The sequence below is a fragment of the Ambystoma mexicanum genome, chromosome 11, assembly GCF_040938575.1.
Source record: "Ambystoma mexicanum isolate Mex_15411 chromosome 11, UKY_AmexF1_1, whole genome shotgun sequence".
Classification (NCBI taxonomy): domain Eukaryota; kingdom Metazoa; phylum Chordata; class Amphibia; order Caudata; family Ambystomatidae; genus Ambystoma; species Ambystoma mexicanum.
The window spans coordinates 1,099,684,209-1,099,703,129 of record NC_090934.1 but is presented as its reverse complement, the minus strand read 5'-3'; the positions used below and the strand labels follow the sequence as shown (position 1 = coordinate 1,099,703,129).

General features: G+C 43.4%; 1 protein-coding gene across 2 annotated transcripts in view; it reads right to left on the bottom strand.

Moving 5' to 3' along the window:
- LOC138504147 (uncharacterized) overlaps positions 1-18,921 on the bottom strand; it is a 307,307-nt gene that overhangs the window by 144,454 nt on the left and 143,932 nt on the right. For both annotated transcript variants that reach the window (XM_069624391.1, XM_069624392.1), the window contains exon 3: positions 16,826-17,263. In XM_069624391.1, coding sequence (XP_069480492.1) covers positions 16,826-17,263 — 438 coding nt within the window. The remainder of the gene's footprint in view (positions 1-16,825; positions 17,264-18,921) is intronic.

The window sequence follows — 18,921 nt, the reverse complement described above, 5'->3', positions numbered from 1 at the left end:
CGATTGACCAACTTCCTCCACCGCAGTGGTAGGCGAGCTCGGGGGAATATTCTCTTTCCCTCGTCTTGACTTGTCGACTCCTTTCGCCTTGGGTTTCCCCTTCGGCTGGGGTGGCGTATTGGTCTTGGCCAATGCTGCCCGTGCTTGAGACCGTGTGTAGGGTCTTTCGGCAGTGTCTCCTACGAGCCCCAAAGCTCTGAGATCATTACCTAACAAGACCTTTCCCGGGACGTTTCTCTGAATGCTCACTGGAATCCTGACTGCTGTACCATTTAAAGTAAGATTTACAGGTATTACTGGGAACATACGGAGTGGGCCGTCAGCCAACTTAGTGGGCATCAGAGTAGCTCTGGCAACTTCCTCTGAGTCTACCAAGGTAGAATCCACTACAGTGCGACTGCACCACTATCCCTAAGAGCTGGAGTATCTACTCCATTGATCAGCAGACTGTCTTTAAAGTAGTGCTTGGTATTATCTGGAATCCTAGCATAAGCCTCTGCGACTTTAGGCTCCCAGGAACCCAGGGAAACTAAAACTACCTCAGCCTCTATCCCGCTGGGAAATGAGTCTGAGGAGAAGGATGCTCCTGTAATCTCTTCTTCCTCGTAGGAGGAGAAGGCCAGTGGACCCCCAAAGGTCTAACCTTACACCGGGGATCCCCCTTCACGTGGTCAGTTGCTCCACAAGCAAAACAAGATCCATTGGGTTTGTTTACATAGGGAGGCTTATTGTAACCAGAGTTCTGTTTCGGAGGCTGACCTCCACTACCCTGTGAGTTCTCTTGTGTCTTACCCTTATTTTTCTTTTTGTGGCCCTTATGAGAAGAAGATTTATCAGATTCTCCACCCTCCATATCTTTGGACTTTTTCCCTTCCTCCTGCTTACCAGGATGAGTCTTGTCCTTATGGGACACTCGATGTGACACCCATAAGTCTACTGCAATGGCCAGCTTCTTAGGATCTATCTCCTTCGAATCGGCCAAATGCTGCTTAAGCTCCGGGGAAGAAGATGCAAAAATGTGTTCCAGCATGACAAGATTTATCATGCCTTCGAAGGTAGAAACCTTATAACCTTCGACCCAGCCAGTTAAGTTTTTCAAGGATTCAGTGACATAAGATACCCAAGTACCATCTTCCTTTTTCTTATACTCTCTGAAACGTTTCAAATATTGGGCCGCAGTCTTCCCAAACTTTAAAATGAGAGTTTGCTTTAACATTGCGAAATCAGCTCGCTCAGCCCTCGACATTTCCATAATGGCACTACAGCCAGAATGGGGCAGTCTGCTGAGTAACCATGCAATCTTATCAGCATTGTCAACTTGTTGAACTTCGCATGCATACTCAAACGCATTCAGCCAGTCCATAATGTCATTCCTTTCCTCATACACACTGAGCAGATCTTTCGGAAACCGTGGATGAGAGGAGGCCCCAGACTCATGTCCAGGACCCTTGGGCCCATTTGCAACCTGAAGCTTGGCCAGTTCCAACTGGTGATCCCTGTCTTTTTGTTTTTCTGCCTGTTTGATTTTTAGTTTGGCTATGCTGAATTCAAGCTCCTGCTGCCTAAACCGCTGCTCTTGCTTCATTCAAGCATAGCCTCCCCATCAGCACTGGCAGAGGAAACATTAGACATCTCATCCTCCCTGTCCTTGTGGTCGCGGTGGATCAGTGCAGCGGCAGAACCGTCGGTTCTACAAGTGAGAGCAGCCCCACCTCCTTCCGCACTGTCCTCAGAAGTTATAGCGTCAAGCTGCGCTTCTTGCCACGCCACGATTCTTTGGATCATTTCCAATTTCGTGCCTTGAGAGGAAACACCTCTCTCCGCACACATCTTTTTCAATGTTTCTGATTTGGAAGCATTTAAAGTTAACAAGGTATTTGTTTCCATACTGTTAGATAGGACTATGGCCTTTTTAAAGTTATACTACAACAATTCACTACGTGTCCTGGTTGGAATAACCTGAAATGCCTTAGTTCATGCGCAACACTGGATACCTTCAGTCGTATCTCACCGCTGTACACCAATTTGTTAAGACGGATTTCTGAACTCTGTCCTGGTGGCGCAGAAGTTCAGAAGGCCAACCTAATTACTTGGAACAGGGTAACCTCTGGACGAGCCAGACCAATCAAGGTAGCGATCGCGGCGGTCAAGACTAGGTCTCAAGAGGGGTGAGGGTGACTGAAAGCCCGCAATGAGCACACAAAGCAAGGACACTTACAATCTACTCCAAACAGGTGTTATATTAAAAATATATACACATTTATTCCAAGGCCTTTAAAACAATGACCGTAGCTAGAAAATCACAATATAACGGTAGTAAACCAACACATACCATATCAACACAATATATATACAAATACAACAAGTCTCAAGCGTTAGATGCACGAAATGTGTAGTCCACCTAAAAGGGAGGGAAAACAGGCAGTGCGAAATAATGCTTAGACCCAGTCCGCCTTCAGAGGCACCTAACTAGAAGGAAGTCCGAGCCCTACGAAGAGTGGAGCCTTGTGCTCAAAAGTACCTGCACACGCTGGTGCCAACGGGCAAAAGGGGAGTCTCTTCGAGGGAAATCAGGCGGTCCAGTTTAGTGCACAAATGAAGAAGAACAAGTTCTGCGACTCAAGCGCAGCCTCAAATGTGGGCAGAAGCAGAGCGCGAGTACGGAAAAGGGCGCTGTTTTGACACAGCGGGGAAAAGCTATGGGCTCCTGCAGGAGGGCGACCAGTTCCTAGCTATGCTACTCACCGGTCCCCGATGCAAGCAGACCCAGGCTTCTCCGCGTCCGTTTCAGTCGCTGGCAGGTTCAGAAGAGCAGGGAACGTCTTGTCGTCGTGTTGAGTAAAAGACGTCCCAATCGAAGAAACCCGCACAGTTTGTTGCCACAGCAGGGCAACGGAGCGGGCGTGGGTATCTGAGCCAAATGTACACTACTCACTTCAGACCTGGGAACGCCAAGTGTACGAAGCGTGTGAGAGTGACAAGGACTCGAAATACAACACAACCTGGCGGCGGTTACAGAGCAAGACTCCCGTGTAAGCTGGTCAGTCAGCTGGATGGCCCAGAGACGCTTCCGAAGGCTTACTTAGCAGGAGATGGTGAAGATGCTGAGAATAGCTGTTCCCACTATCCCAAGGGTCGAAGTACCAGTACAGGCCTTCTGGTTCGATCAAAGGTGAAAAGGGTTTCACAAGGCGACAGCAGTGCAGAGGAGCAGTCCTTCAGCGGGTCACCGGCGATTCCTCGGTCCAGCCTCTTGGTTGCAGGATACTTGGCTCCTATATTCCTTCGTTCGTGAGAACTCAGGAGATCGACATGGTAGTGGTGTTTCCAGCCCCCTCTTATCCACGGTTCCCTTCGCGCCAAAACGGAGGGGACCCAATGGGAGATCCGCTCATCAACACTCACACCATTCGTGGACCAATCACGGACCACGGTGGTCCCAGGCATTCACAACACCCTAGACTCTCTGGCACCCAGGATGTGTATTGGGACCATACATCCCAGCCCACATCCTGGAGGCACACACAAGACATGTAGAAGCCCGCGAAAGCATCTGTGTTTCGTGGGAAAGTACATGCCCAAATAAGGAAGGCCCCGGGTCGGCTCGACCTGGGGAAGGTGAAGGGAGCAAGACGGTCAGCGGACAGGACAAAGGAGCCTCGTGGTCTGGCCATTTTGGGAGCCAGGCCACCATTTTGGGTTAAGCGTGAGAAACGCGCTTAGAACGCCAAAAGGAGCTCAAAACACAAGAAACGATCGCTGCCACCATTCCAGTCCGTGAATCACTTGCACCGATCAGTTACAATCCTAAACGAGTATCTAGGGCCTGTAGAAGGCTAGAGACCCAAGAGAGCTGTAACTTAGCTTACAGTGCCCTCTTGTGTCATGTTGCACGAAAGCCGCAACATGATAAAAGAAACTACGGAAAACAGCGTTTCCCGGTACTGACTGTCTTAAGGGCATGTCAGTTTCCCCGTAAGAAAGGAGCGAAAGCCCAGAGGAGTGCGGCAGATGGCTGTACTTCTCTGGCAAAGTCAAGAACAAGGTGAAAAACAACAGCAAAAACTTTAGGGGTTGCCACATGGAAGGAAAATTACCTACAATTACGAAATCTTTCCTAACACTGGGCAAATGAAAAAAATAGACAATAAATATGGCAAATTTTCAGTGGTGCCATTGATGCATTTCTACTCTGCTAAGATCATACCACAACTGTGTTATGGTCTGAAACTGTTTCCAGCTTGGGCAAGGGCTGAGACGCATAAATTGGAGGCCCTGATCTGGCGCTCTATCCTGTACTGTCTACCTAAATCTGTTCCATTCTCAGCAATCAGATAGGAGTTGGGAAAGCCTGTTCGAATGGAGAAGGTAGTCTTTATGTCAGGAAACTTACATCAGTCAGGCTAAGACACTATATGCATTACTAGGTAAGGGGATACATCAAGGTGCCCCAGAGATAGGTTTTCTATCAAAGTTAAAAGAAGAATGCTTCCACTCACTTGCTAAATTGGATCTGCCGATGGAAACTCTTATATTACAACCACCAAGGGTTAAAAGGTTTCAGCAAAATAATGACTAGGCTAACACAGTGGATCCAGTATTGGACACTAAATTGTATTTTCAACTTCTGTCCCATCAGAAAAAATGGGTTGCCTCGATCCTTACCTCATGAGATTTCCAAATAAGAATCCACAATATGATTTCATGACGTTTAGATTTCATGTTTTGAGGACCGGTGAGATTAGGGCAATAAGGGGTGAAATGACTATGGAAATGTCATTCTGTAGATTCTGTAAACTGGCTAACTGTAAGGAAACGTTGTCGCACTTGTTCATAGAGTGCACAGCATTGAAGAAGGTACAGATTGATTGTTTTAAAAAGTTTGTATTGAATCTAGAAAGAGTCTATGTAGACATTTGATGGTGGAATATGTTACACAGCAGATCAGTTTCGATAGCAGTACTTCGCTTTCTCGCTCAGAAATGTAAGCTATTTAGCAATTAGATCTCTGCATGTGTTTTTGACTCTATGAATTTTGTTCTATTCCATGTTTATTGAGTCTAGAGGTTGAATATGTTATCTCCCTATTCTTTTCCTTCTTTTACAAAACATTATGCATATGGTAATTGTCTTAATTTATGTTATTTATAGAAATGCTTTGATATTATGATTTTATTTTGCTATGTGAATATGAGAATTTATCTTGATACTCTAATCTGTTATTTTAATCCTAGTATTTCTTCTTTTTGTAATCATTGTGTGAATTTTCTTAGGAATAAGGCAATCCAAGGAAGGAACTTCTTCCTTCCATAAGGACAATCTGACCATTTAAGAACAGGCCTTGCAAATTCTTAAAAATCCCACTACACCTGCAGAGCGAGTTCCTTAATTTACAAACTCGACCTAAGAGAGATTCACTCGCCCCATGGTAACAGGCGACAAAATATTTACCTCTGGTTTCTATAAAATGTTACTTGTCACCAAAAGCACACTTCATATTCGGTACAATGCTACCACACAAAGGCTAGCCATGCACAGTGAAACCTTTATTTTCCATTTACTGCAAATGTCCCAAAAAGTTTCAAACATCCCCATACTCGCCAGCAAGGTTGAGTACCCTGCAAATGGCACTCGCCCTTCAAAACATCTTGTTGCTAATGCGAGTGGGCTACTAGATTTTGCAAGCCCTGATTAAGCTATAAGCCCCAAGCTGGGGGGTGCTGTGGACATTATCGGTTCAGGTAATGACTTCCACAGCGAAGGGCCTATTGCTATTAGTACACAGGCCTGTTGGACCGGAGCACTTCTAGAATATATTTTCGGGAGGGTTTCACAACGCCCCCCAAAAAAACGATGACTGCCATGTAACAGGAGAAGGGTATTCCCTTTTCCTTTTCCATGGCGGTGTCGCAGATCGGAACAGTAGTGTTCCCGGCGTGTCCGCTCCTGATCAGGACCATAATGAAGAAGGTAAGTGGGGCGAAAGGGGAGGGAGAGAAATCTGAGACACAGTGTGTTGGGGGATGTAGGGGGGTAGAGGAGGAGGCACTTACCTTGTTCCCAGGCGGGTGACATGGCGGCCTCCAACCCTGAGGAGGCTCAGAGTGGTGGGATTACTGTATGGTAATCCCCCACTCTGAGCCTCCCCATTGGCTCAGGGGACAAAGTCACGCCCCCACTGGGTACTAATTTGTCTTATTGCTGTTTTGACACATTTATTTAATGAATATTACACTGAAGTTCCACTAAACATAAGTTTGAAAAGCAAATTTAAAAAATGCATACAACCCATCCCTGCCCTAAATATGTAAATTAAGGCCCCTGCCCCCACTCACATGTACAGTAAATAATCACAGATCCTCAGATCTGTAAAATTAGAAAACTATGAACACAAACAAACATCCCACTTCTCTGTAAATAAACCAAAGACAATATAAACAGCTAAAAAAGAATACTCCCCCTCCAATGATCACACAAAGAATGCAAATCATAGCACTAGACAACATGTGGCGCAGGTTCCGGCTAGTGATGGACCCCTCATGTAGCCCAAATCAAAAGCATAAAACACATCTCTAATAAGCGCAGGCCATGTGATGAGGGCAAGGGGCACCCTCCTTACGCTGAGATATGGGTGTCCACCTTCCTGTGATTACAGCAATAAAGGCAAGAAAGGGAAGAGTATGATGCCATCAGGTGACAAAGGCACTGTTGGTACCTAAATATTTGTTGTTGCATTCTTGTGGCTTCACTTCGTTCCTTGTGTTTTTCTCATTAGTCCCCTTCATCTCACCAATCCTATGATCAGCACTTTAAAAACACACTATAGAGAAATGTACAGAATATAGCCGGATTGCCTGATATGCAGGAGGGCCTGTGCAAATGGCACATTGTGCTGCTTGTCCTGCATAGGATGCCCTTTGGATGCACACCTGCTGTTTTTCAGGGTTTATGTTGACAGCGGCGGGGTTTCACTAGTTTAGGCGTGTGTGATCCTAAACAAATGAGGGCATCAGGCGAGAAATCCCTGCGAGGAGGTGAAGAATCAATGCCAGCTAGAAGGTTGTGCTTGTTATGCGTGCACCGCCAGGGCTTCTTTGGGTATGGGCAAAGGGCATCTAAAGGACAATACGGAGGGTAATATTGCAGGAGGTTCAGTGTGGGGGATGGTTGTTTGACTCTCCTTCTTTCACCAGTGGGCTGGTACATCTGTGTAGCCAGAGCCTTTTCGAGGGGCTGGAAAGGCGGGCAAAGGTGAGGGGCACAGATGGGGGAAAGAGGGCAGCAGGAACAGCCTGTAAATCTTCCACTTGGGAGAGCAGCAAACCTTTGCATTTTAACATCATTAACAGACAGCAGCAATATGCTGACAGAGGCAAGGGACAATAGCCTGCCTTGCCCATATCCATCTATCCCCATGATGAACCCAAAGGATGAATACGCTGATTTATTTTGTTTAAAGAACCCTTGCACCTTCCACGTTAGTATCTTTTTTTTAAATTATTTTATTGTTTGATCAAAAAATATGATTTTACAATACAAACTGCAAATTCTATCATCATCGTTATCATCAGAGTCTTTGCCAGGGTGTTTCTCTCTTTTGTTGATATGTTCGCGCAGCGTTAGTCTAAATTAGTCTAAATTATTACAGCATCCGTTTCATCTGGTTCCGTTGTCTGTTACTTATCGTTTTCATTTAATAGAATGAATTCGATGTGTCGGACCATTTGTGCCATTGCAATTTGCCATGTTGTTCTTTCCCCTCCTATTAATCGAGCCCACCATGTCTCTTCTAATGCCAAAATATCAAACCCTGCCATCGGGGCAAGATATTGTGATCTGATGCTAGCTGTGGCTGAGCAGCTCATGATTAAGTGCCTTAATGTTTCTTTTGGCGGGTCAGAGGTGTTTTCGCAGAAGCGGCATCCATTTGTTGTAACTATTCCGCGAATATGTATGATCTCCCTTGTTTTATACAAGTTCAGCCGTGCACGCAGGATTGCATTTCGTACGTTTTTGCTTGGGCATTGATTGACATATCTTTGTAACTCATTCCTTTTTAGAGTGTTACTAGGGAGATGCAAGGTGAGTTTTAGTTTGGATGCATTATCTATAGTCATGGCCCAATCGTTGTCTTTTAGTTTTTTTAGTATTTTGCACGGATTGCTTATGAGCTCTTGATCTTCAGATGCGATGTTCTTCAGAATTAGTTGTTTTTTGTCTTGCCAGTCGTTTAGCATTTTGCATTTTCTGCTGTCCATTTCGCATTTTAGTAGTCTAAAGACTTCGTTATTATGTGCAATTAGACATTTTCTGTACAGCATGAGGGAATTGCAGAGGACTGTGCAATCTAACGATAGTAGGCTCAATTCACGCCTAATTGCTGACCCTGATACTGACGGTGGAAGATGTAGTACTATGCGCCAAAACAGCGCTTCCAACTTGGACCACAAACCTGCTGGTAAGGTGGGCATTGCTTCTGCACCATACGTGATTGTCGGTATCACTTTCATTTTATAGAAATTGATGGTTGGTACTAGAGAGAATTTTCCAAATTTGCCATCCACAAATTTAGCTTGGGCAGCTAATTTTTTGGTCTTTGCGTAAAGTTCTGCCTGCATAGCTGTTTCTTTTTGAGAGCTGTCCATTAATACTCCTAAGTATTTGCATTTGGCAACGGTCTCGAGATTGATTTCTCCCAGATGCCATTTGAAGATATTTCTTTGTTGATTTCTTTTTTTGTTGCCATTGTTTTGAAGAATCATGACTTTTGTTTTACTCGTGTTTATTTCCAAGTGATTTTTTGTGGCGTAAGTTTGAAGAGCGTCAGGTTTTCGCTGCAGACCTATTTCCGTTTGATCGAATATGGTTAGATCATCAGCGTACAAAAGGTGCCCGATCTTCGTTTGCCCCAGCTTTGGCGGAAATGCTCTCGTTGTTTCATTTATGCAGTTAATATCTCCAATGTAAGTCAAGAAGAGTGCAGAAGCTAACGGGCATCCTTGTTTTACACCTCGTTCACTGTAAATTTCGTCTGATAGCAGTCCATTACGATTCAAACGAACTTTCATTGAGGTGTCGCGATGTAGTGCTTGAATTGGAGCAAGTAGGGCCTCAGGACATTGCCACGCTTTTAATTTATCCCATAATGTTAATCTTTCTACTCGGTCAAAGGCTTGAGTGAAATCGATGTATACAACATATAGATGTTGCTTGTTTTGCAGTGTATTTGCTTTCAGCGTACTGCATAATAGGATGTTGCAAGTTGTACCTGCGCCTTTCTTAAATCCTGCTTGAAAGGGGTCATTGCATTTAGCTCCTGCTGCCCATTTTAGAAATTTGGACATTAGGAGTGAGGCGTACACCTTACCCATTACATCCAGTAAGGCAATCGGGCGAAAATTCTCGGGATTGTTCATGTTGCCTTTTTTATAGATTGGGACGATTATCGCTTTGGTCCAAGAGTGTGGTATGGACTGGGTTTCTGTATAACGCCGAAATATGACACTCATTAGACTTGCCCACTCTTTTGGGTGGCTTTTTAACTCTGCGTTTGAAATCCCATCTGGGCCTGGTGCTCTGGAGTTTTTTAGTTTAGTGATGATATTCATGATGTCATCTTCTTGTTGTAAGTCAACCCAAGGTACTGTGTGTACTTGTTGCTCTTTATCAGGTGTGCATAAGGCTGATCGAAAAATTTTGGTAAAGTGCGTTACCCAGGTTACTTGATTGATATTATTTAAGATCTGATTATTCGATGTTTTGTCTGCGTCCTTTATTAGAGACCAGAATTCTCGGCTGTTGTTAGTGACGAGGGCTTTGGTTATCTTCTCTGCATCCGCTTGGTATAGTTTATGTCGATGAAATCTCACCCAGTCCTTGTACCTTTTCTTTATGTCATTTGTGGCATGCGTGATGTCTATGTTCGGTGCCCTACGTATTTCTCTTAATGCTCTTCTGTAGTTGCGCCTTGTCTCCACTAGTTCCTTGTTGAAGACATGTTTGGAACTTCGGTCATTGGCTGATCCGTTTCCTCGTTTTTGATGCATATATGGAATCAGTAATGGTTGATAATTTATTCCATCAGTGACTTCTGACATTTTGTTTCCAATGTATTTCTTTGTTACTTCGCGAATCTCTGCAGGTTTTATTCTTAGTCTTAGGCCTTGCGCGTTGGCTTCAATTTGAGTATTATAATGCGTGTTTATTTTACTAGTTAGGGACCAGGCTGTTTCAAGTAGATTATGGTCACTCATGGATGTGCGATGTATCGCGAAGACTTCAGTGATTGGTAATAGCGACTGAGATACAAATATGTAATCAATAGTGGCTATTGCGGGTAGACGCTCCCACGTGGGTGGTCTGTCTGATGCTGGAAATGCAACGTCTAGGTTATGAAGACCATGTGGCTCGCAAAACTTTAGCCATTCTTTTCCTCTATGTGCTGAAGCCTGTTGTGCTACTGTTGTTGATTTTTTTGTCTCATTACAAGTGGCGTTTAAATCGCCGCACATGATGATGTCTGCTGCAGGGTAGGCAATCATTGCAGTTACAAGTAGATTCTCACACAAATCAATGAATCTTTTTGTTGTTATCGCCGCTGGGTTCCAGTATCCGTTGGCTATAACTATGTTTCTGAATTGTGCATTTTGGTTGTTCTGAACCTGCACCGAAATTACAATTGCTAACAAAAATTGATTTGTCAGTAATATTTTCTCAATTTGAATTCTAGTTCCGTTACGACATGCTATCAGCAATCCTGAGGTTGGACGCCCCTTACTTCCTCTGACGGCCGGGACTAGAGTGATTTGATATCCTTCCAATCTTGGAGTTGTTTGAAGCCACGTTTCCTGTAGGCAAATGATGTCATATTGCCCTAAGTTTGGGCCACCCGGCATCGTTAGGTGGGAATGACCTCTGGTGTTCCAGGAGCATAGGTTTAGTCGTGTCGGCCTTTCATTTGGCGTGTCGCATGTAGATGGATCTCCTTTCATGGATGGCTATTGGGTCCGATGATTTGTGAGCATTTTGGGCAACCAAGCCCATAGTCCTGTTTTGATGTTTCGAGATATGTCTATCTTTGGTTGTGCGTTCTTCTGCAGCTCCGATGTTTTTAAAACCGTTGTGCTTGTGGGTTTCTGACTGTTGACTGGTCTCTGTTCTTTTCTATCTCGACTTTCCTCCCTTGAATTGTACAATTTTTGATTGTGTTCCTTTTCATTACTTAGCTTGCGACTGTTGTCTGATTTTTGTTCTTTTCTGTTCCGACTTCTCTCTCTTGGGTAATTACGTTCTGAGTTTTGTTGCTCATTCTTGCGTGTTTTATTTTGGTCCTTACTCAAATGTGATTCTCGGTTAACTGGTTTTTTTTTGACATTTAACGTTTTCTGATGTTCTCTTTCCCCCTTTTGATTTAGGGGAAACTTTTGTCCAGGGTTCTCATGTCTGTCTTTTGAGGCACTTTGTCGTCTACGGGATGGAGCTTCGCGACTTCCATGCTGGACTGAAACATCCTCAATATAGAATCCCTGTCTATAGATGTCAAGTTTTTGGTTTAGGATTCTTGTGTATACTGTGTTCGAGTTTACATGGAGTAAAGTGATTGCTCCCGACCTGTCATGCCATGGCTCCACGATTTTTATGTCTGCCGTGTGAATTTCGCGTAGATTGCTAATTTTGCTAAATATGGTCATGACAGTTCTCCTGTTCAAAATGAGGTCTTCTGTGTTTGAGCGTCTTTGTGCCATCTTTATTAGCCATCTGTACTTTGTGTGTTTATTAGAATTATGTTGCATGTCTCCAGAGGTTTGTTTCTTAGTCCTGTGCTTTGCTTGAGTACGGGGACTTAGTCTGTGTTTTTCTTTTTCGTCACTTCTAATGTCTGCATCTCTCTCTTGATGCTTTTTCATTGTGTGTTTATTATATGTCTTGTTTTGAGCACCACAGGAGATCGAACGTGCAACTTGATTCGACGATTCCGATTTCTTTGTTTTTACTGAAGTTTCATTGTTTTGCCTACGTCTTTCTTCTGTCCCTTTTCTACGTTCCTTGTCCCTCTCTTGTCTGTGGCTATCGCTTTTGGATTTCTTCTGGGTTATTTCTTTGTCTGACATTTTTGTTGTCTTGTTTGTTGTCCTCGTACGCTTTTCTGCCTCATTAGATTTGAAATGATATTCTAGGCGAGTACGCCTTTCTTCTAGGGTTTCGAAGTCGCGCTCCTTATTAGATTTATTGATTGTTCCCAAAGTTGCGGGCTGATTTTTATGATGGGATCTTGCCTTGTTTTTAGGTTGATCAGGTGTGATACTTAAGCAAGAGTCGTCAGCAGGATAGATGCTAAGATCTAATAATGCGTCTACTTGGTCGGAGTCAGACGAATAGTTTCTTGCCGCTGAACTACTTCTGTCATTATGTATTTTATATATTTCGTTCAGTTTTGAGTTTTTTGTGTTGTTGGTAGTAGTAGCCTTCTGGCTTGTTTTTGTTTTCATAGTAAGTTTATGGTTTGCATTTGCTATTGGGTTTTCCAGACTCAGTTTGTCTTTACCGTTGGTCATATCAAAAATGGAGTAGATAAGTTCATTTTTGTCTTTTTCAACCTGATTGCTTACAGGCGCCTTGTTTAAGACAAACAGTGTGTTGGAGGCCTGGCATGTTGAATGCAGTGGCGACTTTCCTTTGAGAATGAGTTCGTCAGTTTGCTTTTGCACTGCACCTTGCGTTGCCTTCATGCTGCTGACGCGCTTTTCTTCTGTAAGGTCGATAACTATGTTGGTTTGTGTTCCAATTTCATATGCAGTGTTTTCTTTCCTTGTTTGCGTTTGGGCATGAAGATATGGTGCTGCGCCTTTGTTTTTTAAATATGGTCCTTGTGTATCTAGCTTGTCTTTTGGCTCTGAAACAGTTTCCTTTGTTGTTATATAGGTCTCTAAGTACAATACTTTTGTGAGGATCATAGCTAACATCACCTGCTGATCTTTCACCGTTTCATGCAGTGTTTCATAAAGTTTGCAGAAAGGGTTCAGTGCGATGGTTATCACTGACATTATGCCTTGAAGATCCGTTTTCTTTGTATTCATCTCTTGTGATGAGTGTACTGTTTGCTGACTCATATTTTCGTGATGTATTAACCCAGAGTCAGAGTACCGCTTACTTGGTGTTTGTGTTGATTGACTTGCATTCTCTATGTTTGTGGAAGCCATGGTGTTTGTCAATGGTCGATGTATATTTGATTCTTGTATGTTGGATATGAGTTCTTTTGCTACTGACGCCCTCCTATCTTTAGGGGTGCTGTTTATTTTCGCGGAAGTGATTGGATTCACAAGTGAATGTTCTTGGGTTGCGTGTCCATATATAACTGTCAAAGAATCGGTGGCCACTTTTCCAAGCTCATGCACTTGTGCATCTGTTGAGAAATTGAACTGTGCTTCTGTTAAATCCTTAGGGGTTGTGGGGTGTTGTCGATCACCTTCAGTAGGATTCTCACTGTTGTCAATGCCTGGGAGATAGAGTAAGTTTACTTTCTTTAGGGAACCTTCCATGTGTCCTGACGGTGTATTTGTTGGTGGTGGTTCTTGTACCGAAGGCGCCCTAGTATGGTTATCTTTTGTGAGTGAGAGATCACTACTCAGTGTGGTGTTTTCATCCCCAATCTCACTTTGTGTTGTTTGCTGCTCATCTTTCGTTTGTTTTTCCGTGCTTTGTTGATCCTGAATATTGCTCGTAGGTTGAGTTCCACTATGAGCAGGCATTTCCGGAGCTGTTTCTCTGTTAATAAGTCCATCTGACTTTTCCATGGTTCACAGCTCCGTTACTTCTGCATAATGAGCTTCAGGCATTGTTGGTAAGTCAGGGAAGTCTTTACTTATATGCTCGCATTTTCTTTGTTTTGCTGGGGGTGGCGAATTAGTCTCTACTGCGAGCATTTCCGCGTCAGAGATTTCGTCACACATATTGATTTTTGTGTGTGGCTGGAATTCAAAAAAATCGGTCAAAATTCGCAGAGATTGAGTTTTCCGCAGTTTTGTATATGTTAGGTTTTTAATCGTGCTGCCTCTGCTAGCTTGTTGTTTTTTAGGTGGGAATGGCTTTTTCTTAATGCTTTTTGTGCATTTATCTCTTGATCTCTTTTTGCAATTATGATCCGTTGAAAGTTTACTGACTGCACAAATGTTTATTTGTAATTCTGGTGGTATCCCTGTCTGGTCTGACAAGACTTGTGCACTGTCTTCGTCATTGGAAGCATGTACTTGTGCCTTCACGTTGCTTGTTAGAGCTAAACTGTGCTTATTTCCTGTATTTTGCTGCTGCTGTTTATGCTCAACGTTGTCTTTATGGCCATCAGTACTGATTGATGAGGCCACTGTGCTCCAGTACGACTTTGTGAGCGCTTTGCTGCTGGGACCCAGTAAAATGCTTGGGTCTTTATCACACTTCCTGGCTTGCACAGGGTCGCAGGTGAGGCTTTGTCTAGTCTCCCCTCCGGAAGACTGCGACTCGGCCAGTTTCACTTCGCCATGTGTTGCCTCAGATGGTGTTGTAATTTGTATAGTCTCATTTGAGACCTGTGTCTCTTTCTCCCCGATTGTGTCCTTAACCGCCACTGAGCGTACTGATTCCGTTGGGAGGTCACTTAGTAAGTAGATTTTTTGTGAGGTGATAGCGGTGGTAAGACTGCCCTCCGCTCTCATCGCTTGTGGGCTGGTTCGACATGGCGCATGAGGATGTGGGACATGTTTCATTACAGACCTTGGATCTTCTTTGAGTGGACACTCTTCCCCTTGCTTGGTGCTTCGCAAGCGCATCCTCTCATCCATACACGGCGAGGGAAATTTAGTAAGGTGATCAGTTATTACGCCGTGTCTACTTACCCTGTACTTCTGGCTGTGCAAGGTGTCTTTGTGGCTATCCGTAGCGGACCCCCGATCACAAGACGCGCCGACCGCGCCGAACAGCCGTAGAACAGTCAGCGTCCTTTGCACCTGATGGGCTTAGCGCCGCAAGGGTAGTGGCCTTGCTGTTTTCTAGCCACAAAAAGTCACGTGCCAGGTCACGTGACCGAACTCAGCTCCGCCTCCTCCAGGAAGCGCGTTAGCCAGCTGAAGTAAGTCCTTCGAATTTAGCCGTCCAGACTCCACATTCGCCTGTGAAAGATAGCGAGCTAAAGCCTCTGGGTAAGTCTCTTGTAACCAGGACTAATGTCTGGCAGAGGGTCTCCCAGGATCCTACTTGTTAATTTGCATATTTAAGTAACTTTGGGTCTCACCCTAAGTTACTAGGGGAATCCAGACGTGGACCCCTTGCTCACTATTCTTAGAGAGGCACAGATCCACCCTACTGATGAGGTCCAACCAGACCGAAACACGTGTCTGGGGTTTCTGTTGGTACTCTTGTTCAGAGGAGAATTGCCTAGCATTTCAGTGCTGGACTGCCCCAGGGCAGGACAAAGACTGATATGTTTTGGACATTTTTTCTCTTTGCATGATAGTGAGCTAAAGACTCTGGGTAAGTCTCTTGTAACCAGGACTAATGTCTGGCAGAGGGACTCCCAGGACCCCCCCTTGTTAATTTAGAAAATTAAACAATACACAAATATCTGCCATATATGGTAGAGCTTGCCATTACCTGCTCTTGACTCAGACCATTTGTTATAACGTGGGTTTCTTTGCTCACATCATATGTCAATATAACTGCCTCATCTCATAGCCTTCCTACTTCTGTAGTCTTCCCTGATAGTGCTTTGTAGCCCAACCTTATTTAATGTAGCTGGCAACTGCCCTCTTTCCCCCCTCCGCCTAACCCTTTCTCTCGCACCCCTTCTCCATTCTAGCCTTGATGCAGATGGAACCGCACGTGTACACTGTGTTCACCAACTAAAGCGAGCTTTTGGCTCTTGCTTCACTTAATTGACAGTGAAATTGTTGGAAAAATTACGCAGCATCAAGAGTGCCCTTCATTTAGATAATAATTTAACATAAACACGTGTTAATGAAAATGAATTCCTGTTTGTAACATTGTTGTATACGTTGTTGTATCCTTCATCATTTTAAGTATAAGTCAATAAAACGTTATTTAAATTGTCAGAGAGGAAGTGTAGCGTGAGGTAGCGATAGCGGTGTAACGTGGGCGTACTCGGGTGTTTCGCTCTGGGCGGAATATTGTCTAGAAACTGCCCTGTGTGTGGCTGTACCTGCTAATCTAAGAACTAAAATTCTGATCTTCTATACTAACGTTATAGAAAATCAAGATTCTATTAAAGACACAGAGGCGAAATATCATGCTTTCTTCCTTTATTTCAAACTCGAGCAACACAATAAAAACTACATTTCCCAAGAAAGTCTTTTTTTGGTAGTCCAATTTTTGATATGGTAATTTGAAACATGTGATCTCCTTAACCAATCCTCTCTCTGCTAGTCTGAATTTCCAGGGAGCCTGGCAGAAGTCAGTCGGGTGACGCTGAACAATCCATTGAGGAGGTTTATGTGATTGTTATAATGCTGCTCGAGTTTGGAGGAAGAAAGCATAATATTTTGCCTCGTGTCTTGACATAGAATGGCATTTGTGTGTCTGGTTTAGTCTGCGTGCTTTGTGTCTGCCGCACAACGGTCATCTGCTAATCCCACGGCATACATCCACATAATCTGCCAAATTATCAATTTTTGGCGGCCTTGTGGAATGGCGTTTAGTCAGAGTGTGCTATTCACCAAGTCCAGTCAAATCTAAGGCATTTGCTAGAAGTAGGTACTAGACATTTTTGCTTTGGATAGTTCTTACTGTTATAGAATTCAATTTCAGCTATCGAATAAAAAGTAATGAAACGTTTGCTTACCTGAATATTTCTCAACGTGAAGTGATATATTTTTTAAAATATGCCATCTGTAGGTTTCATTTTCTAGAAAGGCTACTACACAGAGGTAGTTTCCACTGTCAGAGGACGTAATATTTTTGATTTTAATATCATGAGTCTGGTTTTTGGATGTATATTCTAAAGTACTGTCATTATGTATTCGTTCCGTCTGTTTACTATCAACACAACAGTGTTCGTTAAAAATAAATGCATAGTCCTCTTTTGCAATCGAATAAAGGCATGTCACGTTTGTCTCGCCTTTGATTTGTCCTGCCGAGGTCACCCATTGCAGAATAAAAATCCCGCTGGCATTAAATGTGCAAGAAAGTCTGACATCTGTGTTTTCGGGTTTCTTAGTTAATTGCTCTGTGCTCGTCCAGGAGTACAATTCTGTTGCTTTGCTTCCTTGACTTTGGTGTGCTGGAAAACAGAAGACACATACAACTAATTATTAAAGAAATAATCATTCAAATGAAGTTAACTATTAATGATATTAACCAATTCATATATGGCATGAGGTACTTAACATCATTTTATTTTTTATTTCTTTTATTTGTGATTTGATTTACAAAACCTTACAAATTAAATAAAAACATATCAAAATGTATCACATTTCAAATCTATGCATCTACATTATATATGGTTATTTAATTCATACGAATACACTCATATAATTCATACAGTTTAATACAAAACATTAATTTGGCTAATACCCCGACATAAAAGTTTCACCTAGTATGTCATATACTGCTTTGATTATTCGCACCAAAAGAAGCGACGTTTGGTTACCAGCCAAGAAGCGCACCCACAACTTTTCATTACATTGAGTACAAATCCTTCCAACCAACGACATCCCAGACATAATTTTATATGCACATGAAGCATAATGGAGTTTTAGAACAGTGTGCAGTAGTAGAAGTGTACCAACAAAATGAATGGAGCTGTGACCTCAACGGGGGACAGTGTAAGCAGGAGGCGAGCAAAATGAAACACATGTTTCAAGGGGTTATTACCATGGTGGTTGACAGCCAATTGAGTTGAAACATATTTCAGTTTAGCTGCAACTGCTATCGAGTGATCAAGTGGGAAAGTGAGCTTTGACTTCAAAAAGAACAGTTCAGGAATGGGGAAAATGGTTGTAAAAAAGTAGTGGAACTGTTAATAGTAAAAATAAAAGTAGTGGCACTCTGCCCCCGGCCGTTCCCGCTCACTTCGACCTCTGGTGTGCAGTAAAAGGAAATATTCCATACACTTTTTTTGCAGAGTCACCGACGCACGTTTTCAATATCTATAAGATTAGTGAAAAGATGGTGTAAAAATGTAGCGACAGTGTATAATGTTTATTTTTTTAAATATGGATCACAAAAACCAGGAGGAGCGGACTTGGTCCGCAAGACTACTACGCTGCCATCTTGGTGCAAGCACGAACTCGTGAATTGTGTTAACGTTGGAGAAAGAATGATTGTCCAATTATCACAGGGTTCCCTAAAGCTGGCGGATGCCTCAACAGGTTATGTGTGATGTTTCTGCATTTTAAAGACCGAACACAAAAAAGACAGATTTTTTTGTCAGACGTTTTTGTATCAGCTTTAAAATGTCGAAATATCACTTACTGTGCCTCCTACTCCCACCCACTGGTTGTATTCTTCATCGGGAGGGGTTTAACCCCCACCAACCCCAAATTTCCCAACCCATCACCCCCTTTTCAGCACAACACACACAGAAACACACACACACACAGACTGACATAACGTCACCTGACACGCCTGTCAGCCCCTGCGTGCACTCGTTTGCGGCAGGGGCGTGGCAGAGCGATTTAGAAGGGCGTGGCAGAGCGGTCTTTCTAAATCAATCTTTTATTTCGGTATAGTGAAAACTATCTTTTTACTTAATAGCGCCATGAAGATGTCTCTCGGGTGATTTACATTGCCGTCCAGGGGTTGCCGGTGGGCCAAAAGTGGCCCTGAAAATAATTTTCAAAGTGGGGCCGTATTGCACATTTTGAGAAAGCCCAACACCTTTCCCATAAGAAAATCTGGAAATAAAATAGTGAACCACACGAAAGAGGCTCATGGTGA